Here is a 24,289-nt window from a genome sequence, read left to right on the forward strand (position 1 = left end):
TTAATTGGTTTGAGTAGGACAAACTTAAATTTAACAAATTAGTTCAGTTAAATTAACTGTTATGAGTATTTAGACCTTTCTTTTTCTTTTCAAAGCACTGACATATTTCAAGAAAACTGAAATGTTTTATTGTTTTGAGTTGTATGAACTCATTTCTTTTAATTTAGACTAACTTGAGTTTAACTGAAACTGGGCTGGGATTTCTATTTCCCAGCATGCTTTGCCCATGGCACTTGAAAGGGAGAGTAAATGCTAAAATTAAGTGTTCTATAATGATTTTTTTGTGCAAGATTTATGGTAAGGGAGATTTTGTAGTGATTAATGTTGTGTTATGCTAATTTAGAATAGTTTCCGTTAATGTGGGTTTTTGGAGAGTTACCATCATAGTGACAAGTGGTGCATGCTGCTTGGTTTGAAAGCAAGTTACATGTTTTACAATGCTGTACTCATTTAGCAAGTGCTACACCATGCTATTGTTAACATGTTAACAAGTTAGAAAGTTGGCATTTTCTGAATTTTCTTATTAGGTTTAACAGTGAAGTATATAACTCATTTGATTTGCAAGAACTCAAAATAATATGTTCTTCAAGGTAGGAGCAATTAACATGCATGAGTACTAAAAACTCAAAACTTGATAGTTCTGCTTACTTAAAATTTGGAACATCATAACTCAAAAACATTGATGTAACTGATTACTTCAATTTTTTTTGAGTTAGCCCAACTTATACGGGTTTACAGTGTAGCCATTTTGAAATTAGTGGTAGTGGTATTAAAGAAAAGGTTTTTGCCATTGAAGTGCTTTTTTCAGCAGGTAACATGTTCTATTTTCGAATATTTTAGTGAATAGTGTTGATATAATGTGACAAACACTTTTTCTATTCAATTGCATTATATTTTTAAAATTTAATTTGATTGCAATCGATTAAAAATATGATGTGTCAGCATATTTCAATTCCATCCAAAAAATACATACATAATTTTAAATAAAAATTGTTTGGGATTTTTAGAAATGTCTACTGCATTTAAGACATGCATTATGCAAAGTATGGTTATTTGTCATTATTTTCAGCTCTAGTTAAAGAGTATAATAAAAATTTACAATAAAAGTTTTATTATTCAAACTACCTAAAATGATGCCTTTGGAGAGCACTGAAGTAAAGGTTGGCCGAAAGTGGATTTCACCGATAACGATAACTGATCATTTTTGAAATTGATACTGAATGAAAACAAACAGAACACATAAAATAGTGCTAAACACTTTTTCTTTTCTTTTTTTCTCTCTCAATAATTGAAAAACAGTACTGAACCATGAAAATGTACTGTACTTTTTAAAAATAAATAATAATATATTAATTATACCCTGATCAATCATGTTAGTTCATAGTGCATGAACTATTAACTTTAAAATGTAAAAATGTATTAGTTAATGCTGAAATCAACAATGAACAATACTTTATTCACCTTAGTTAATGTTACAAATTGACTCATTTTACAGTGTTAAAATTTCATATAAATCCAAATAGTAAAGATGGCCATCTTTAAACACAAATGCCATAGCATTGTAATTATATAGGCTAGTATGTATACTCACACTTTATTTGATTCTATTTTAGAACAACACAGTGGCCAGTTGCATAAACTGCTTAGACTAGTCTTAAAACTAAAGTAATCTATTTTTTTTTTCTTCAAGACTGGTACCAACTTTGTAAAGTCAGTTACATAAAAAGGTTGATCAGTGTCATTTGAATCAGAAAAGTAAGACTGAATAGCCCTAACTAACTGCTAGTTGGTCAAACTAGATCTTAAGTCACAGTCTTAAAGGTGCTATACAGGATGTTTTGTTTTATACATTTTTGCAATATTACTTGAAACTGTCTTTACTAACTGATACCAGACTATTTATTAGATGCACTGAAAGGAATACTATTAAAAATTAATATACATCATCTGTGCAGGAGGTAGGGCCTTAAAAACATCAGCCAATCGTTTGTGTGATCATCACATAAACGATTGGCCCTTTGGCTTGTCAATCACTGCCATTACGTTCCTTGTGAGAGACGTGCGTGCTCCAGTAACTTTCCACACTCCACAGGCGCCGCAGGCAATGTTTTTGTCAGGAGTAACAACTGCAGATTATGAGTTAGCTGCGGTGAGTCCGACATAATGAATCCACCAACACGACACAGCGAATGCCAGTGGTAAACAAAAACTCGTGTTCCAATACTCGTGCACGGGTTTCTGATTTGTGTGTGGTTCTCTTGGCTGCATGAACATCAATTTGCTTTCTCATGTCACTAGCTTTAAATATGCAACTTCGCTGCATAACGAAGACCAGAAGACCCTCTTCTGGTCTCAACTACAACACTGAAAATATGCTGTACTAGTCTGCAATCTTTCATTAATTAGATTAACTACATAATAAATGACACATTATTGTATTTGACATTTAGTAAGAAAACTGTAGTACATGTTGAACAGGTTAATAAAAAATAATTCCTTGATAACTGTCCAAGGTTTGAGTGTTTGTTTGTTTTTTTCTTCCCCTGGTCCAGTGCTTATTTTAGCACAGGTTTTTCATTACTTATTTTGACAGACCAAAGGTATTTTTAGATAAGAAGTGAAAATGTCATTAGGAAGCAGTTACACAAACTGTAAAGCTTTAAAAACTGAGGAACAACTAGAAAGTTGATGTTATTATTTAGTAGTCAATAGGACAGCCAAACAAATGACCTCAACTAGGATCACTTGGTTACTAAACACTCGTGATGTTTGCCTTAGGTTACTATAGTAGAAGGACGAAATTATATTCTGACTCACTGTCACCAGCATGAATCAAAAGATCCAACATAAGACAAAGACATCCTGAAAAAGTTGATTCATTTAGTTTAAAGGTTTCATATTTGGTGTGAAACATGATGAATTGGGCCAAACTGTAGCTTGTGTGACCTTTGAAACAAGTTTTGGACTAACGTTACATCCTAATGAAAACAGCTCATGAGCTCAAAATGAAAATGATCAAATTTCATTCATTCACAGAAAAGCTAAATGAAAGCAAGAGTACTTGAACTTGGACAGGTAATTCCCTTTCTTTCTGCATCTATTACTTATCAACATGAAAAAATGGTGGTTTCTCAAAACTTATAATAGATAGATAGATAGCTACCCGGTCACTGTGATTTTGCCAAGTAAGACATGTTCCTGGATCAACATTTTGTTGATCCTGGAATAACATTCATATCCGAAAATTTAGTCCTAACCTTTTCCCTAAACCTAACCCTACCCATAACTTATCCCTAAAATCAGAGGGAAATGATAGTTGAATAACACTGTTGTAGAAGCACCTAACCTAGGTTGTAAGCCTAAACTTGTCATAAATGGTAAACATGTCCCTCAAAGCTGATTGGTTGAGTGGAATGTTGCTCCAGGAACATGTTGTACTTGGTGAAATCACGTTCACCATAGCGACCCACCTAGACAGCATTTTCGGGCATCACGGGATCTATATAGTAAATCCGAAGGCTCGGAAAGTACCTGTGCAACCCAAAACAAAGCTGCCTATGCAGGCGGCTCATAGGGTTTAGGAATCTAGTGTGTCGTAACGCAAAGACACATTTGACTCATCAATCAGCTTAACAGCTCTCTTCCCGTCCTTTCAAAACACCGTAACATCGTTTCCACTCTCCTAAACGCTGATCCTGCAGGTTAGATCATGTGCTCTTGCGTAAAATGTCAATGTCTGACAGATGATGTAGCCAAATCATATTTCCTCTGTCCCCTGCTTGGAGTTTAACAAGGAAAAAAGAGCCCGTTTCATTCTTACAACGGCAAAAATACATTTCCTACTATTAAAACCAAGGCTTCTGACTTTAAAAATACACAACATTCCTTTGACCAGATAACTCTTGAAAACTGTCAAGCTGGATGAAGTTTGTGCTAAGCTACAACTACGTAACGCTACACAAGTTACAGTCACAATAACAAATAAACAATTAACGCACCGCCACACTTACCCACTGTGATAATAAAATTATGGCCCATAAAATACAGAAAACGTGTTTTCCCCCGAGTAGAGGCATTGCTCCTCTGACTCCAGAGCTCTTCACTAGAGTAACTCTCATCTGTTGGGCTGAAGCTTTCTTATTTCCTGTTTTCAAACGCCGTCCAGCCTTCTTCTGCATGAGAGTGCGAGGGATTTAGTGTTGCTGCCACCTACCGGCTTAGAGTGTGTAGCACAGATCACGCTGTTGTGGTTCATGAATATCAATAAGTAACGTGACGCTGGTCATGTTGATTTGCTGAAAGGCAGATGTTACGACTGAACGCGTGAGCTTGACTATATTAATATTCATGAGCCAAGCCGGTTTTGAAGTTTTGAAACTTTATACAAATAAATGTCGAGTGTAGGCTAGTCCACCCTTAAAATTACAACTTTAATAACGTGTTAATGTAAATTGTTAGCCGACTTAACATATTTTTTGTTTTTTTAGGTATCATAATGAATTGTTTTCTAAGTTTAGCCTACTTTCATTTCAGCTTCTTTCTTTCTCTTTTTCACAATGGCAGTACATGGTCAAACTTGCTTTTTTTTTTCAATACAACTCCTGTAAGCCACAAAAATATTTGGTCCCTTAACTTGGTCACACATTTGTGATCATAAAAGCAGGTGATTTACATATAGTTTGAGTTCAATCCTCACCTTTTGATAAGAATTGATGATTAAAACAGCTTTGATGAAATTAGCCCTGATGAAATGGCAAGTAAAACACAATTGATTGTATCACAACAAGCATTTAACAAGTACAGATCACCTCTTATAAAAAGAAGTCTTTATTGAATTTACTTCTTATATAACAAAAGTCAAGAGGAAAAAGAAGAAAGAACTGTGTCACCATATTTTGAGAGCAAATGTTGATGTTTTCAAAAGAATGATCAAAGCTAGAAGGAGGACACTGATTTTAAGATATCCAACCACTTTACTTTGATTTGTGCAAAATCATAGAGATCATGATATGTTCTGTCTGTGAGATATGTGTGATTCAATTAGTTATTATTTAAGTCAAGCAAGGTACAGGAGGGTGAAAACACATGTACGAACAAACAGAAATGGAATATATGAGTGACCCCATATGTGGTTTGTATGACAATGGATAAAATACTCTATTAGATACAATAATGCAAATGTCAGCCATATATTACAGTTCTGTACATGTACCAGTTGTATGTTGGCCTTCGGATGAGACTGATTCTATCCATACACAGATCATCGTCGTAGCCCTGTCCACACAGCCAACATTTCCAGCAAAATCATAAGTTAAATCTTGAATTTAACTCAATTTTGACTTTCATTCACAGCAGAGAGGCATTAAACAGCCTCTGAGTTCAGCTTACATACAGTGTCCAACAGAAAGTATCTGGACACTTGAGTCACTATTAAAACATTTATAAACATCTTTTCCTCGGCCTATACAGCATAATATCAAAACAAGGGACATTTAAAGAAATATATGGCAAATATACATTTCAATTAGGTATGTTTGGGGTCGGTAAGAGTTTTTAATGTTTTCGAAATAAGTCTCTTCTGCTCACCAAGGCTGTATTTATTTGATCAAAATACAGTAAATATGACAAACAACCGTTTTCTATTTAAAGGTGCCCTAGAATCAAAAATTGAATTTACCTTGGCATAGTTGAATAACAAGAGTTCAGTACATGGAAATGACATACAGTGAGTCTCAAACACCATTGTTTCCTCCTTGTGTAAATCTCATTTGTTTAAAAGACCTCTGAAGAACAGGCGAATCTCAGCATAACACCGACTGTTACGTAACAGTCGGAATCATTAATATGTACGCCTCCAATATTTGCATATGCCAGCCCATGTTCAAGGCATTAGACAAGGGCAGCCAGTATTAACGTCTGGATCTGTGTACAGCTGAATCATCAGACTAGGTAAGCAAGCAAGGACAATAGCGAAAAATGGCAGATTGAGCGATAATAACTGACATGATCCATGATTACATGATATTTTTAGTGATATTTGTAAATTGTCTTTCTAAATGCTTCGTTAACATGTTGCTAATGTACTGTTAAATGTGGTTAAAGTTACCATCGTTTATTACTGTATTCACGGACACAAGAGCCATCGCTATTTTAATTTTTAAACACTATAATTCATAAACACAACTTCATTCTTTATAAATATCTCCAACAGTGTGTAATGTTAGCTTTGTAAATGCACTGTATTATAGTCGAGAGCTCGGGGGGCGAGGAGCGCGCGATTTAAAGGGGCCGCAGCCTGAATCGGTACATAGTTAATTATGCCCCAAAATAGGCAGTTAAAAAAATTAATTAAAAAAAATCTATGGGGTATTTTGAGCTGAAACTTCACGGACACATTCAGGGGACACCTTAGACTTATATTACATCTTGTAAAAACGGGTTCTAGGGCACCTTTAAATATATTTTAGAATGTAATTTATTCCTGTGATGCAAAGCTGAATTTTCAGCATCCAGTATTCAGTGTCACATGATCCTTCAGAAATCATTCTAATATGTTGAGTTCCTGCTCAAGAAACATTTTTTATTATTATCAATGTTGAAAACAGTGTGCTGCTGTGTATTTTTGTGGGAACTGTGATGCATTTTCTGGCAACGATAGCTCACGACCAATTAGTATGCATTTTACGAGGTGGCTAATTCATATGACCTCACTCGTACAAATTCATATGATTTGTCTAAACCCCAGTGATAGGTAGTTTAGGGGCAGGGTTAGGGCATTCGTATGAATTCATACAAATTTGGCAACTCGTAAATACGTACAAATTGCTGTGAGATCAGATTGTTTTCAGCGGTCCTTTGATGAATAGAAAGTTCAAAAGAACACATTTGAAACAAATTCATTAAGTTTTGTAACATTTTAAAAGTCTGATCAATTTAATGCATCCTTGCTGAATAGAAACATTAATTTGTTTAAAAAAAATCTTACTGACCCCAAACTTTTGAACAATAGTGTATATTATTCAAAATAAAGACAAAAAAATATTACACACTTTCTGGTGGAACTTTCACAAACATTGTGGAACATGTTCATATTCAGTTCTTGTTTGCAATGAAATTCAGACATTTTTTAAATGTGACTTAAATTTCCAAATACTTTCTGGGGCCACTGCCAAGTTTTATGATTCCAGACAGCTCAGTAATTTGTTTGCTCATTAAAAACATTAGTGACTTGACTGAAACCAGAGTACTTAAAGCTGCAGTCCGTAACTTTTTTGTGTTCAAAATGTACAAAATTTATATAATGAGCGAGTACATCATGAATCTATTTTCAAAACCGTATTTTTGTCTTATCCTGAATACACGGTACACCTATAATAAGTGTTTATATTCGGACTAAATTAGTCCGGTCGGGTCGGCACCACTGCCGAGTAGCCCAGTACCTGCATGACTCATCATAGACATAAACAGAGAGAAGTAGCTCCGGCTACAATGTTCTTCCGCAAGATGCATGCAGTTTTGTTTATTGACCACTAGAGCGCCAAAAGTTACGGCCTGCAGCTTTAAGTAGCAGTCTCAACATGCGTGTCGACAAGCTTGTTCCATGATATGCCATTTCAGCACACCAGCGTGTTTCTACTGGCATCGACGTGGGATTCATATCCTGTTGGCGTTCATAGTCTCTTGTGAGATTTGGAGAGAGCCACAGTTGTTCAATCCAACCAAGTCTAGTTCAGAACGAAACAAGCATATTTGAAAGGTAGCCCAGGTTATGAAAAGCTTGTTCTGTCCTTGAAGGCAGGCTTACAACTCAGCGATATGTTTGCCTGTGTTTCCACTATAAATAGATGTCCTTTCATCTTTTACCTACTGTAAAGTGGCTCATTTTAACAGTTACTCTTCTCCAGAATATGCTAGTGCACTTCCAGCCCCATGTATTCTGCATTTTCCGCAGCTGGCAAGTGGCCGTTGGTGTGTGTTTTGAGCTCCAGGGGGCAGAAGTCCTGCTGGTAGTCAGGGTTGTCCATGCTGTTCTGGGGGTTGAAGCCCTGCATGCTGAAGAACGGCTGGCTAGAGAGGAGCTGCGTGTGGGACGTGTTCAGATACTCGGGTGGGGCGACAGCAGGAGGGCTTTTGAAGCAGTTGAGGTACTCTTCCTCAGTTTCATCCAGCGCTGATGAAGAGTGCGGTATCGTGCGGGAGGGCCCTGGGTGTTGATAAATTGGGTTGGTCATGTTGGACATCAGTGTGTCGTTCTGGTTTATATATTCTGGGAAAGAGGACAACATTGGCTGAATAATTTATTCTGTCAATTATTTTAATCAGCAGTTCATTAAGATGTAAATGTGAATCTACACACAAAAATACCTCAAAAATGAAATTTCTGTCATTAATTACTCATCTTCATGTTGTTCCACACCTTAAGACCAAATTAAGATATTTTTGATGAAATCAGAGTTTTTTTTTTTTTTTTTATCCTCAATTGAAAGCAATACAATTACCACATTCAAGGTCCAGAAAAGTAGTAAAAGCATCGTTAAAATAGTCAATGTGACTGCAGTGGTTCAACCTTAATATTATGAAGTGACGAGAATACTTTTTGTGCGCAAAAACAAAACAAAAATGACGACTTTATTCAACAAATTCATCTCTCCCCTGTCATTCTCATACACTATTAACATTGCAGAGCTTCAGTGTTTATTTCCGAACGCCGACTCAGTAGAAAAAGTCAAACTTTTCTAGACTTGAATGTGGTAATTTCATTGCCTTCAATGGAGGATAAAAAAAAACTCTCGGATTTCATCAAAAATATTTGTATTCCGAAGATGAGCGAAGGTCTTATGGGTGTGGAACGACATGAGGGTGTGTAATTAATGATAGAAATTTAATTTTTGGGTGAACTAACCCTTTAAGGGTATGATAATCTATTACAGTGATGATTACCCTAATGACGTTTCAAAACTATGGAACCCCTTAAGGGACATAGTGATAGAAAAGAATAAGTGATGGGAGGCAAAATATTTTACCAATGCTTTTGCGTTTTGTCTTGCAAAATGTTTATGTTCCCCTCAGAAACTTTTGCGAATGAATGCAATGTTTCCTGGGGAATGCAAGATGTGTGCAAATGAACGCAAAACATTTGTGAACAAATGCAAAGTTTTCTAGCGGACGTAAAGACATTAAAATCCCATCTCATATTTTTTCCATCACCATGTACCTTTAGGGGCTCCGTATAAATCTGTATGACTTCCTTTCTTACATGAAAAAAAGGAGATATTTTGAAACATGTAACTAACTACAAATACATACTTGATTTTTAGAGATTTTGTTTCATAGCCTCAACAGCAGTGCTGTTCACAATGGACAAATTTGAATATTGAAAGCTATACTTGAATTCTTTTTAGTGAACTTAAATTTTGGGCTGTTTCTAAAGCACAGACTTGGATTACAGCCCACATGTAGTGTGAACCACTATAGGAATTTCATTTAATGGGAAAAAAACAGTGTTAATATTCTTCAAAATGTATCTTTCTGTGTTCCATTTAAGAAAAAAGAAAAAAAAGAGCATACAGCCTTAGAACTACATGAGAGTGAATCGTCCCTTTAAGAGTACAAATCAGAGTCTACCACAAGAATGTAAGACCAAGACCGACCAACAGAGGTGCTCATTTCACCATAAACTAAAAAGTGTCTCTTTTTATCTTTTTGGTCCTCATTCAGCATTTTTTAATTTCAAGAGACTGTCGTACCATTCCAGCCAGGAGGGGCTTTTTTTCATTTGATTGTGCAAGTTACTAGCTAGCAATGCGATACAGTGTCTTGATATCTGACATGAGTAACTTACCCCGTTTCTGCTGTGACAGTTCCCAATGCTGCTTTTGAGACTCTGAAACAAAATAAAAACAGTCAAGAGTTTAGTACCAATCTCTAGTTTATCAATGCTTTTGATAAACTATTGCAAAATGTTTAAGTTCCCCTCAGAAACTTTAGCGAATGAATGCAATGTTTCCTGGGGAATGCAAAACCTTTGAGAACGAATACAAGGTGCCTCAGGGGAACGGAAACTTTTGCAAACAAACTCAAAGTTTCTCAAGGGAATATAAGATGTTTGCAAACGCACTCAAAGCAAAACTTTTGTGAACAAATGAAAAGTTTTCTAGTGGACATAATGACATTAAAATCCCATCTCATATTTATTTTTCCATCACCATGTCCCTTTAGGGCAGGGATGGACAACTCCGGTCCTGGAGGGCCAGTGTCCTGCAGAGTTTATCTCCATCCCTGATAAAAACTCACTTGCCTATAACTTTCTACTAATCCTAAAGACCTTGATTAGCTGGTTCAGGTGTGTTTGATTAGGGTTGGAGCTAAACTCTGCTGGATACTGGCCCTCCAGGACCGGAGTTGTCCATCCCTGCTTTAGGGGCTCTGTATAAACCTGTATGACTTCCTTTCTTCCATGGAAAAAAAGGAGATATTTTGAAATATGTAACTGTTCACAATGGACAAATTTGAATATGCTCAAACTTGAAAGCTATACTGGAATTTGTTTTAGTGAAAAGAGACTTAAATTTTGGGCTGTTTCTAAAGCACAGACTTGGAATACAGCCCACAAGTAGTGTGAACTACAATAGGAATTCCATTTGATGGGAAAAAACAGTGTTAATATTCTACAAAATTTATCTTTTTGTGTTCCATTTAAAAAGAAAAAAGAAAAGAAAAATAGCATACAGCCTAAGAACTACATGAGAGTGAACTGTCCCTTTAAGAGTACAAATCAGTGTCTACCACAAGAATGTAAGACCAAGACCAACCAACAGAGGTGCTCATTTCACCATAAAAGTGTCTCTTTTATATCTTTTTGGTCCTCATTCAGCATTTTTTTTTAATTTCAAGAGACTGTCGTACCATTCCAGCCTGGAGCGGGCTGGAAGTCTCCCTCGTTGAACCGCTCTGTCGGGTCTGGGATGTAACGCAGAACCATGCTGTTCTCCCTTCCCGGGAAACCATTCTGAGAGAAAGTAAAAGTGTATTATTTGACATAGCTAGGGTTATCATGGTTAACCCGGTTTAATTTCTTGTAACTAACAATAGGTGTAAAAGCACAGCTGGGGACAGTTGTGTAATAAAAAGACATTTTGTCTTGCATTTTATTTTTATATGGTAGGTGTTTCTTGCAAACTTTTATGTTCCATGGGTTTTCTTAAAAAAGGCCATTATTTTTCAATCACAAATATGAAAATAAATCATAAAAACATGATCATTTACTGTAAACATACCAGGTCAATATTTATTTACAGAAATTTTCATGCAAATTATGACCCTCAGTGGTGGCATCATTTACACCATCACGAATATTGTAAAAACCTTTTTTTTTCTTCAGAAGTTAGTGTATTTGGTTAACAAGAAGACAACACTGCCAAGAAAGAGCATGCTTCAGATGAAATCTGAACGTTTTTATTATTTGAAAATGTCTCTAAACAAATGCAACTTCCAGGACATCTTAAATGATACATTGTGAACATTCTTTAGTTGAAATTTTTGTTCCAAAACTCCAGATGGGCAAAAGTGTCCATAGTTAACAGTGTAGTTTATTAAAACTGAAATGCACATTATAATCACTGTGAAATGCTACTGCAATCTTGAAATATCTATACGTTCTCTATTTAGTTTTTTTTTCTGCAAGTTACTAGCTAGCAATGCGATACAGTGTCTTGATATCTGACATGAGTAACTTACCCCGTTTCTGCTGTGACAGTTCCCAATGCTGCTGTTGAGACTCTGAAACAAAATAAAAACAGTCATGTGTTTAGTATCAATCTCTAAAAAATCAACTATATATTTGTAGTAAACCAAATATCTTTATCAAACAAACTTTTTTTTTTCTTCTAGTTTTTCAATAAAAAGTGCAACTGAGTATTGGAAGCTTGATTGTTGATTCTAATTATGCAACCCCAACTGAGTCCAGTATCTTTATGAACATGACCTATAATAACATGCATATACACGCAAGGCCATTCAAATAATTATACTTTACATTTACATTATATTTCCAAGTGCCCCTGTTATGCTTTTTTCAGATATTACCTTCCATGTAGTCTGCAAAGTTTTAAAAGGGTCTGCAAAGTTTTAAAGATCAAAGTGCAGGATAAGTGGAGTTATTGGACCTCATTTATCAATCTAACATAGAAACGAGCGCAGATCCTAGTGCAAAAAAACATTTTATGACAGGGTTTATGTGTGATTCATGAAACAGTTGTATGCTGTCAATCCCATCATACTAATGATCTGGCATTGATAAATCATCATTTAAATATCATGCCCCAATAAATTCAGTTTTTATAAACCTTACTCTTAGACTTTATGTCATGGAGAAACGTATCCCAACCAAGAAAGAGAAATTGATCTGACACCAAAAACACCTGTTAACCTGGTTATTGAAACTATTTAAATTATTATATAAGTATTTAATATAAGAACATACTTCATTAATGTAATGGATAGGATATATGACACACTGTCAATAGAATATTTTACCATTGACAACACATTTTAAATGATGAAAATGTGGCTTGGGCTTCATTGTTCCAGTCAAAATGCCCTCATAACAATCTAACCTACAAATCCATAAATAAGGGCTATTATCTCCTAAAATTAAAACTTAGTTCTGAACTGCTTGAAAAGAGTCATCAGTAATTTCAGTCTTACTTCTTGCGCAAACCTCATAGTTTTGTAACAAATTTGCATAATGGCAGCCTATGGTCTTCATTGGCTACCTGCAGACAACGCATACTTTGACCTGCCCTCAAAAACTGCAGTTGTAGCCTGGAAGAGTTTGGTTTGTGTTGTTGACATGTCAAGAAGATGCTGTTTTCAATGCTGCAAATGCAAATGCACTATGCATGCACTTCAGAAGGACTTGCGGTAAAACCAACGCCATTGTTTATGTTCATATCACTGTGTATCAAGCCCTAACGAAGCCTTCGGAGCTGAAATTCAGCTATGGGCGTCTCGCTTCCGACACACGCTGTACTACTGTAGGCCAATCACAACAGACTGGGCAATCAGAGCAGAATAGACCAATCGCCTGACCAATCAGAGCAGAGTAGGCCAATCACAACAGACTGGGCCATCTGGCCAATCAGAGCTGAATAGAACAATCACCTGACCAATCAGAGCAGAGAAGACCAATCACAACTGATGGGCCATCTGGCCAATCAGAGCAGAGTAGACCAATCACAACAGACTGGGCCATCTGGCCAATCAGAGCTGAGTAGACCAATCACCTGACCAATCAGAGCAGAGAAGACCAATCACAACTGACTGGGCCATCTGACCAATCAGAGCAGAGCAGGCTCACGGAAAGGAGGGGTTTAAAGAGACTGAATCCTTTATAGGACAGTTTTAGACACTGTGAGAAAAGAGGTGATGCTGCAGTGTATATTATAAGAAAATTAAAATGTTTTTGAACTTGAATGTTTGTAAACCTTTTGTAGGTTAGGAACATTTAATATAATAGGGGCATTTTAATTTATTTCACTCAACAATTTTAATGTGGGAGGGGCCATTAGGTTTTTATTTTCTTTCAAAAAATTAGATGAAGAATGCAATATTGTCCCACAAGACCCCTATAAGAGTGATGTGGTACTAATATGTTAAGAAATGTAATTTTTGTACTTTTTTGTATTATTTCTAGTCGATGTTGTACAATAGTTAATCCATTCAAATGAGTTAAGCATAAACCTTTGTATTTACCACCACATGCAAAAAACAGGCCTGTATATGTTACAAGGAGAACAGAAGCCAGCTTTATTGAGGCTCCTGGACCATAACAAAACCTAGTCAGCAGTTCACACAAGCATGTCGCAGGTTTTCTTTTACAAAACACGTTCATAAAACACAAGGAACGACAAAAAGAAACATAAGCTAAATAAGCTACCATCTGTCAGAGAAACTACAGCCTTAAATGGCTATGCCTCAGTGCCTGTGTTATATAAGACTCCGTCTGAGCTCAAGGCCTTCGTTCTGCCAAAAAAATTTTAACAAGTGTTGCCCGCGAAAGCAATCAGACTTGAAAGGCAGAAGGAGCTTTGCACACACTTAGCGGCAGGCGCGAGGCCAGGAAATGCTCAGAACGCTGAGGCCTGGTGAGTCCTCTTGGACAGACATGCTTGCTTTTCTGCTGAAGAACGGTCATTAATCAGGAGGCAGCTGGGAGGAAGCGGGGGAGAGGGCGACGAGGCAGAAGGACAGCGGAACGGGAAGTGGGTGAAGGAGGCCAGAAGAAGACGAAAATCAGGCCAGGTACATACGCCTCTGCAAAGTGAACTTTCTGTCCTTTTGAGTGAAAGCACACAACACTGTCATCGGATTTGATATCGCATGCAGTCACTGCTTTACTGATATCACAGGAAGTGTTCAACTGAGACAGATGTTTTTATGAGTGTGTCAGTCAATAACGAAGACTTTTATATTGAAAAGACTGAATTGTTGTGAACACGGAACAAGACGCAACTGACAAATGCTTTGACTGTCAGTCATGGGAAAACCCCTTAACTGTTAAAAGGACAAGATAATACATCAGACATTTAAACAGATTTTTTATTATAAACATAGGACTGACCTGAAGGAAAATGCTAAATCTGAATTCAGATAATAAACTTGTTTCTTTCTCTTTCTCACAATACTCTTCTACATAATAAAGTAAGCTTCAATGAACGATATCAATTGAGAACATACAGTTTACGTTGCTAAGAGTAGTTGCTAAGGGTGTTGTGTAGTGATACACAGAACCGTTGAGTGAAGCGGTCATAGCCGTGTTTTATCATCAATAACCAATCGACTGACCAATCAGAATATATATACAGCTATGGAAAAAATTAAGAGACCACTTAACATTGATTTCTGAACTTGGAGTGGTCTCATAATTTTTTCCATAAAATAAAAATCACACATACAGTCTTTACTACACTTCCTCACGAAAAAACCTTGAATACTCTCTAACACTTGACGGGTGCTCCATTAATTCTTCGTCCTCAGTTAGGAACCTGGATGTGCTCTTTGATACCAATCTTTCATTTGAAAGTCATGTTTCTAGTATCTGTAAAACCGCCTTCTTCCATCTAAAAAATATATCTATATGCTCTCAATGACAAATGCGGAACAGTTGGTTCATGCATTCATGACCTCAAGACTAGATTATTGTAACGCTCTACTGGGTGGTTGTTCTGCTCGGCTTTTAAACAGACTACAGTTGGTCCAAAATGAGTTCTTACTAGAACCAGAAAGTATGACCATATTAGCCCAGTTCTGTCAACATTACATTGGCTCCCTATTAAACATCGTATAGATTTTAAAATCTTGCTACTTACTTATAAAGCTCTAAATGGTTTAGCTCCCCAGTACCTAAGTGAGCTCTTAATGCATTATAGTCCTTCACGTTTATTGCGATCTCAGAATTCAGGCCAGTTGATAATACCCAGAATATCAAAATCAACTGAAGGCGGCAGATCCTTTTCCTATTTAGCACCTAAACTCTGGAACAATCTTCCTAGCATTGTTCGGGAAGCAGACACACTCTGTCAGTTTAAATCTAGACTAAAAACACATCTCTTTGCTCTTGCATACACAACACATTATCAATACATTAACATTTTTCAAATCCGTTAAAGGATTGTTACGCTGCAATAATTAGGTCAGCCGGAACCGAGAACATTTCCTATAACACTAGATATACCTGTACATCAGAATAAGAATCTATGCTAATATCTGTCTCTCTGCTTATCCTGAGGTTTGCTGGGTGCTGGATCCAGGCCGTATCCAGATCAGATGGAGAACCTGTGTCTGGACCTGACTACAACATAGCCCAGGAGACAATGGGCCTACAGATCCAGTTCTGGCTGCATCTATAATTCAGATTTTTAATCCCCGTATCCGCTTACATATATTTATATATAATCTATTTTTAATCTCTATAATAAAATGTATAATTCAGATTTTGATCTCCATATCCATTTACATATATTATATATATCTTCCAAGGGTTTTTTTTCCCTCCTAGGACTTTTTTCCCCAGTGCTAGCACACTGGGTTTTTCTCCTAGGGGTTTTTTTCCACCCCTGGGAGTCAGCCGACATTGGCTTAATGTAGCACCATCTTGTATATGTTACATATTACCACGCTTGTTTGTACAGCTTATTTTTAACCACTTCCCTTTTCTCTGTGCTTCTAATATGTAAAGCTGCTTTGAAACAATTACCAATTGTAAAAGCGCTATATAAATAAATTTGACTTGACTTGACTTTACTATCACTATATTGATTATTTTCATGCATCCTTGCTGAATAAACATATTATATATAAAATAATATAAAAAATAACAATCTTACTGACCCCAAACATTTGTGTTTGTCATGTTCACTTAGTTCTTTTTAATAAAAACAAACAAACAAAAAAAGAACAATCTTGTATGGTCTGTTTTATGATGTCTTTTTATAGTGAGATTGAAGCTGCATATTAGAAATGAGTTGGTGTTTGAAATGACCACCAAAATGTTAGGATATGGAGCCAGTAGAACCAGTAATATGTGTTTGTGTGTATTACCACAGAGTGCAGCAGCTGCGTGCGGGAGGTGCTGGGGCTGCTGAAGAAGCTGTGATTGGGCACTAAATACTCGTCTGCATCCACAGCTTCATCCAGCTCTCCACTCATCAGACTGCGGTAGAACTTGGAGTCAGAAGGACTGGGTAAATGCATCCGATCATCACCCTGTAAACAGGAAAACAGTGACAGTGAGCAGATGTGAGCAACACTCTAGTGAGATTTCACAAATCAGAGGGGCTTCTCTCACCTGAATGACAAGATATCGGGGCGGGTCACGTGCCATTTTGGTGAACTCAGCGATGAGCTCCCTGAAGCGAGGTCTGCTCTCTGCATCGATCATCCAACCTGAATGAAAACATAGTGATGTGAGGATAAAGGCAATGATGGCGAAGACTTTAAGTTTAAGAACTCTAAATCTATCATCGCCTTACCTTCAAACTCCCTTTTTTTTCGGACGGAAATTAAGGATGCACAATATATCGATATCATTTCGGTTATTAGTCGATATTAGAGATGTTTTAATTCATAGGTATTGTTTGATATTGGCCGATATTGGATATGTAATTGTACATGCTTAAAGTTAATCTTTAAAAACACTATATATATATATATATATATATATATATATATATATATATATATATATATATATATATATATAGTGTTTTTAAACTGTATATATATATATACAGCTATGGAAAAAATTAAGAGACCACTCCAAGTTCAGAAATCAATGTTAAGTGGTCTCTTAATTTTTTCCATAGCTGTATATATTATATATATATATATATACTATTTTAATAATTGGCCATTTGAAGATAGTCAACCATAACTTGAAAAGGTTACTGGTATTGAATTATCAGTGCATCCCTAAATAAAATAAAGAGTCAAAGCTACTATAGCTACATTATACGGCAAAGTGGTTAAAAATGTTTTTCACATTTTGGTCATATTTTATCTTGCAGAGAGAACTAGGTCTGTCACTGGTTCCCCCTCAAAATAATAGGTTTATGATGCTTCTGATGGAAACAATATGTATAAAACACACAAAGCCAATGCTTTTGTGAATAACAGATGGGATACCTTTACTGGAAAGGTAAATTCAACAATTTTATGGCATTTATGGGTTTCATCAATCATTAATGAAAAAGGTAGGAAGTCTTAGACATGTCCACTTCATAAAACAGCAATGAATCAAACTTACATTTGACCATTATCATGTACACATCAATGGTGCAGATAGGAGGCTGAGGAAGTCGTTCTCCTTTTTCTAGAACTTCTGCGATTTCACTAGCGGGAATCCCATCATATGGCTTTGTTCCAAATGTCATTAGCTCCCAGACTGTCACACCTAGAGTAGTGTACCATACAGTGAACAGTTAATTTCATGCAATACTGAAATATCCTCAATTTTAAAAGAGATATTATAAAGTTAACATTAACCCTATTCACTTTCTAAATTCTAAATGTTTTTTTCAAAGAAAACTTTTCACAATCCAATCAATTCCTGTCATTTATTTTCTCTTGCTGAATTTTCTTTTTCACTCTGAAGTCCATGGAAGTAAAATGGACTTTAAAATTTTAATTCCTGGAATAAGCAATAAAGTTTACTTCTGACATTGGTAAACTGTTACTAACCATAACTCCAGACGTCACTCTGGTGGGTGTATGTCCTATGCAGGATGGATTCGAGTGCCATCCATTTTATTGGCACCTGTTGAAGGATATAGATGGACAAGGCAACATAAAATCTCTATTTCAAAATAGAGAAGACACATTTGAAGCATTCAAAAGATAAACTTCTGATTGCTAGTAATCTTAGCCTTTATAGTTAGGACACTAATAAACTGTTGGGGACTTTTAAAAGTAATGTGTTTCAATATTGCATTACTCCCTAAAAAGTAACTAATTGTGTTACTTAGTAACTTTTACAGAGTACATTACATTACTGGGGACTTTTAGAAGTAAAGTGTTACAATATTGCATTACTCCCTAAAAAGTTACTAATTGCATCACTTAACTTTTATAGAATGTGTTACATCACTTTTGCGTTATCTTTACTCATCTTGATTGGGCTTGCTTGTTTGTTTTTTAATAATAATAATAGTAAAAAAAGTTATATTTTTGTCAAATGTAAAAGCTCTTTACATGGAATGAATATGGCTCAGATTGGAAAAAATTGCTAATTTACGCCTGTACAGTAGAGGGCGCAGCTCAAACAAACCTTTCAGCTGTGCTGTCATTCTGGTTTGCAAAAGAAATAAAAATGAAACACAAAAGTGATGTTTATTTTCCTTAGGTCATTTTTGCTTATTAGTATGCTTGAATTGGATCTTTGAAGGTCAGCAGCAAAGACATTGTGTAATACAGTGTGAAATAAAGTATATTTGTATTGTTTAACATACAAACTCGATTCCAAAAAAGTTGGGACACTGTACAAATTTGGAAGTTTCAAATTTCAATATTTTATTCAGAATACAACATAGATGACATATCAATGTTTAAACTGAGAAAATGTATCATTTTAAGGGAAAAATAAGTTGATATTAAATTTCATGGCATCAACACTGTAACACAGTTCGTATGTACGGGAAGAAGGAGGCGGGAACCGGCGAAAGTTAAAACAATAATCTTTAATAAAATAAACAAAGAACATAACAAAAGTACCCTCGCGGACGTCTGCCGGCCACACAAACATAATAAAATATAAAATAAAGTCCAGGCCTGGTCCTCTCTCGTCCTTCACGGTCGTCGCTCCTCCTTTTATGCCTCCGGAGCTCCTCCGTGAGAGATTTGTTCCCTCAAGGCTCTCGCCCGCCCTGCTCATCACATACCCCCATCGCCCCTCGCAGGCCGAGGGGTACTCCCGAGACTGCGCTCTACCCCCCTAGGGCACTACCCCCCACTGAGGGCAGCCGGCAGCAAGTCCCCCGTCCCCTGCTCCTCCCCTTCATGGCGGACGGTAGCAGGCTCCGGCCCACGTCGGCGACTCCTCCGCTCCCTCCAGGACGGCAGCCACCCCACCTCTTCCCAGGAGTGCGGCATCCGGGTCTCCGTCCCACTTTTCACTAGGCTCCAGCACCACCGCCTCGCGCAGCCTCTTTTATGCAAATGTCTGGGGACTGAGGAGACAAGTTGCTCAAGTTTAGGAATAGGAATGTTGTCCCATTCTTGTCTAATACAGGCTTCTAGTTCCTCAACTGTCTTGAAAGATCTGGTGAAAGATCTGGACTGCAGGCTGGCCGTTTCAGTACCCGGATCCTTCTTCTACGCAGCCATTATGTTGTAATTGATGCAGTGTGGTCTGGCATTGTCATGTTGCAAAATGCAAGGTCTTCCTTGAAAGAGACGACGTCTGGATGGGAGCATATGTTGTAGAACTTGGATATACCTTTCAGTATTGATGCTGCCTTTCCAGATTTGTAGCTGCCCATGCCACATGCACTCATGCAACCCCATACCATCAGAGATGCAGGCTTCTGAACTGAGTGCTGATAACAACTTGGGTTGTCCTTGTCCTCTTTAGTCCAGATGACATGGCATCCCAGTTTTCCAAAAAGAACTTCAAATTTTGATTCGTCTGACCACAGAACAGTTTTCCACTTTGCCACAGTCCATTTTAAATTAGCCTTGGCCCAGAGAAAACTTTTTTGAACTATAGAGTTTTAGCCGGCAACGGCGAATGGCATGGTGGATTGTGTTCACCGACAATGTTTTCTGGGAGTATTCCTGAGCCCATGTTGTGATTTCCATTACAGTAGCATTCCTGTATGTGATGCAGTGCCGTCTAAGGGCCCGAAGATCAAGGGCATCCAGTATGGTTTTCCGGCCTTGACCCTTATGCACAGAGATGGTTCCAGATTCTCTGAATCTTTGGATGATATTATGCACTGTAGATGATGATGACTTCAAACTCTTTGCAATTTTTGTCTGAGAAACTCCTTTCTGATATTGCTCCACTATTTGTCGCTGCAGCATTGGGGGAATTGGTGATCCTCTGCCTATCTTGACATCTTGACTTCTGAGAGACACTGCCACTCTGAGAGGCTCTTTTTATACCCAATCATGTTGCCAATTGACCTAGTAAGTTGCAAATTGGTCCTCCAGCTGTTCCTTATATGTACATTTAACTTTTCCGGCCTCTTATTGCTACCTGTCCCAACTTTTTTGGAATTTGTAGCTCTCAAGAAATCTAAAATGAGCCAATATTTGGCATGACATTTCAAAATGTCTCACTTTCAACATTTGATATGTTATCTATATTCCATTGTGAATAAAATATATTTTTATGAGATTTGTAAATTATTGCATTCCTTTTTTATTCACAATTTGTACAGTGTCCCAACTTTTTTGGAATCGGGTTTGTACTTAATTATTGCAGGCTTGTGTAATATTTGCATTTCACTGTTTTTATTCATTTTTAGGAATATTGAATTTGTGCAAGTGAGATGAGTAAATGCTCACATTAGTCTAGAACTACAATAACCTTCATGTTTACACAGCGCACACAACACCTCTGCACTTACTCCTGATTTCTCTCAACATAGGGGCAGGAGGGCTGTCAGTCAATAAATGGGAAAACAAAGTAATTTGCATTACTAATTTAAAAAAGTAACTGAAATATTTTGCTGTAAATTTAAAAGTAATTAATTACTTTAGTAGTTACTTAAAGTACTAGTTACTTAAAGTAATCTTATTACGTAACTCATATTACTTGCAATGTATTACCTCCAATATTGCTAATAATGCCACATTCATAACTTCTTAGTAAAGAAGTAAAGTCTTAGTAAAGTTTTTAGTAAAGTTCAGTTCAGTTTAGTTTAGTTATTCATCTAGTAAAATCAAAAACTGCTAAAACTTTGTCATCAACATCCACTTTCTCATAAAAGAGAAATAACAGACCTTTCCACCATCTGCATGATACTCCTTCTCATCCGCATTTAATAGCTTGGCCAGGCCAAAATCAGTGATCTTCACATGTTGAGGGGTTTTCACTAGCACGTTACGAGCAGCCAAATCTCTGTGCACAAGATGGCGGTCTTCCAGGTAATTCATTCCCTAATAAAGCCAGAGAGAAATTCAAAATATTTTAGTCTACTTGAGTTAATATAATGATGCTCATTCAAGCTGGAATGAAAATTCTGTGTCAAAAGAATACAATTCATTAATATGTATGAGGTTCCATTTGTGCCAAAAATAAGTTGACTGCTTTGTACTATACATTTGTCCTTGTCTACAGTCATTTCCTACTTGTTCAGATAAATTAGTATATGTTGATGTGTATGTTCTCTGTTTGTGCTGTCTTTCTTTGTCATCCTTACTATAGTCTTCTTCTGTCGCCTTTCTCTGTTGTCTTCACGGTAGTCTTGTTCTGTCATTTATGGAAGGCTGTTTTAATATATTCTATTATATATGCTATAATACATTTTTATATATTCTTTAAACCAGTGGATACAACTTACTAGACCAAATCAAGTGAAAAAAAGTATTTTCATAGCATTTCATTTTCTTCACAGGGAAATGTATTTTTAGCGAAAAGTACTGTTACTATCCCAGGCTGTTAATCGATAGTCTATGGCTATGCGTTTGTTAAAGTCATCAATTTGCATTATTTCAACTTATTTTTTTAAAGAATACATATTTATATTTATTCTAATTATATTTTGCTTATATTTTATTTATAATAGGCTATGAATATTTATTATATTACAGACCTATATATTTATTGTTTAATTCTTAAATAAATAAAAAAAATAAAAAAATAAAAAAAAACAACACTTCTGGTGTATATTTAAATTAACACCTGCCATGGTATTTATTTGCCATCTCTGATTTAGACGTGTGTCTTCAGCCGATGCGACATTAGTGCCACCTATTGGAATTACAAAAATACAGCATATTTTGCAAACGGGCCTTTCGAGCATCTCGACAGCTTTTACGGGTGCTCGTGAAGGCATCAACAGGTAAATGTAGGCTACTTTCAATAAAATGTCAGCTGTGTTGCTATGTGTCATGAGAGTAAGCAACAGAGCAGCTATAACACTCTGTCTGTCCATCAAATGTATCTCCACCAGGTGCATGTTTGACATAACGCGCCACCCAGCATTTCTGGTTAAAAAAGTCACAGCTCGCCACTATTATATACCTAATTATCCGAAGAATGAAAATGCAAATTCACTCTTTGACATTATTCAGAGACTTATGAAACAGCAAAAATATAGTGGTTACCCAGGATACCACTGTGAACAAAGCAGCTATGTGCTTAAAAACACTATTATTATGAGGCATTAAACTGAGGTATTATGCCATCAAAACTGTTCTGAAGACAGTTGTTTTCAGAGATACATGGGTCTTTCACTGTTCTTTTCATATGAGAACAAGAAAACAGAGAAAGATGACAGTAAAAACAACAGAACAAGAAGACAGTCTGGACGACAGAGAAAGATGACAGAAGAAGACTACAGTAAGGATTACAGAATAAGAGTACAGTCAAGATGATAGAGAAAGACAACAGAGAAAGACGCAAGTAAAAACAACAGAAAAAGATGACAGAACAAGACGACAGTAAGAATGACAGATGGCAGAAGAAGACTAAGGATGTCAGAACAGGACTACAGTAAGGACATCAGAGAAAGACTACAAGGACAAATGTATAGTACAAAGCAGTCCACTTATTTTTGTCACAAATGGAACCTCATAAATATGGGCTTCATGTCTGCATATCACCCACAAAGCTTCTTAAAATTTAATGATAGAGGAGTATTTACACTTCATAAAAGTTTACTGATTGAATAGTAATGCAATCATGAAAAGACTAAAACATGGATTTTAGCCTAGGACTATCTTAAGCCTGGTCTGTGAAACCGGGGGTTAATGTAAAGTATTTACAAGCCACCTAAGGAAACTTTATCACACCCAAATGGAACTATGTCAGCATACAGAGTCATGGATGAGACGCACAGATAGAACAATAGTGGAACTCAAACACAAACTGCAGTATGCAGCATTTTTTAACATTCATTACAGAAGTAAATTATTTCCTCTTATTTGCATATATTAGTAGATATTTAGGCAATTTGCAAATGGACTGTAAATGGAACACACATGCCGAATACCAATCAGACTGATCATGACACGTGAAGTGAATTAGTGTAAATGAGTTCTAAGAAATGCACAGATAAAGGAAAATGTTGTTTAGATCATTAGGGAATGATGAAACAACTGTTATGGAAAGAATGACAAATTGATGATATTCAAACAAAAAGAAAGTCAAGATTCAAGAAGATGAAAGTATATTTGTTCACACTTTTCTCAGAATGTTATATCATCATATCAAAGATATTGCTACATTTTCTAGTCATATTCTGATCAAACTTTCTCACTCTCAAAAAAAAAAAAAAAAAAAGTTATTCCCTCAGCAGCGAGAACTAAAAAAAGATCTGTCTGCTAAAAGAATCTTCACAGTTACTGATTTGCACTTCAGAAATCAGACATGACTTCAAATTTTGAATATTTGCGAGTGGTACAGATCTGTGAGTGGTTTCATATCACCAGCGAGAAACCTGGATAGGCATATCAATTCATTCCAAATCTAAAAATGTCTCCTTATACTTTCTAGTTTTGCTTTAAACACGATGTTTTAAACAAATTGCATTTTTTTCTCCCTTTTTCCTTTTACTATATAGGAGAA

At 36.3% G+C, this 24,289-nt stretch overlaps 2 protein-coding genes across 3 annotated transcripts in view; both read right to left on the reverse strand.

Moving 5' to 3' along the window:
- npc1 (Niemann-Pick disease, type C1) overlaps positions 1-4,131 on the reverse strand; it is a 30,029-nt gene extending 25,898 nt beyond the window's left edge. Inside the window, exon 1 of the mRNA XM_067362951.1 lies at positions 4,011-4,131. Coding sequence (XP_067219052.1) covers positions 4,011-4,118 — 108 coding nt within the window. The 5' untranslated portion in view covers positions 4,119-4,131. The remainder of the gene's footprint in view (positions 1-4,010) is intronic.
- A 658-nt stretch (positions 4,132-4,789) lies between these two features.
- egfra (epidermal growth factor receptor a (erythroblastic leukemia viral (v-erb-b) oncogene homolog, avian)) overlaps positions 4,790-24,289 on the reverse strand; it is a 79,272-nt gene continuing 59,772 nt past the window's right edge. Inside the window, exons 21-29 of one of the 2 annotated variants that reach the window (XM_067363850.1) lie at positions 21,502-21,657; positions 18,238-18,313; positions 17,804-17,950; positions 16,847-16,944; positions 16,600-16,764; positions 11,737-11,778; positions 10,906-11,008; positions 9,842-9,883; positions 4,790-8,266 (exon numbers count right to left, since the gene is read on the reverse strand). In XM_067363850.1, coding sequence (XP_067219951.1) covers positions 7,911-8,266; positions 9,842-9,883; positions 10,906-11,008; positions 11,737-11,778; positions 16,600-16,764; positions 16,847-16,944; positions 17,804-17,950; positions 18,238-18,313; positions 21,502-21,657 — 1,185 coding nt within the window. In that variant the 3' untranslated portion in view covers positions 4,790-7,910. Of the gene's footprint in view, positions 8,267-9,841; positions 9,884-10,905; positions 11,009-11,736; positions 11,779-16,599; positions 16,765-16,846; positions 16,945-17,803; positions 17,951-18,237; positions 18,314-21,501; positions 21,658-21,913; positions 21,971-24,289 lie in introns of those variants that run through there. The other variant, XM_067363851.1, reaches the window with a different exon arrangement.

Source organism: Chanodichthys erythropterus, chromosome 16 (genome assembly GCF_024489055.1).
Source record: "Chanodichthys erythropterus isolate Z2021 chromosome 16, ASM2448905v1, whole genome shotgun sequence".
NCBI classification, from domain to species: domain Eukaryota; kingdom Metazoa; phylum Chordata; class Actinopteri; order Cypriniformes; family Xenocyprididae; genus Chanodichthys; species Chanodichthys erythropterus.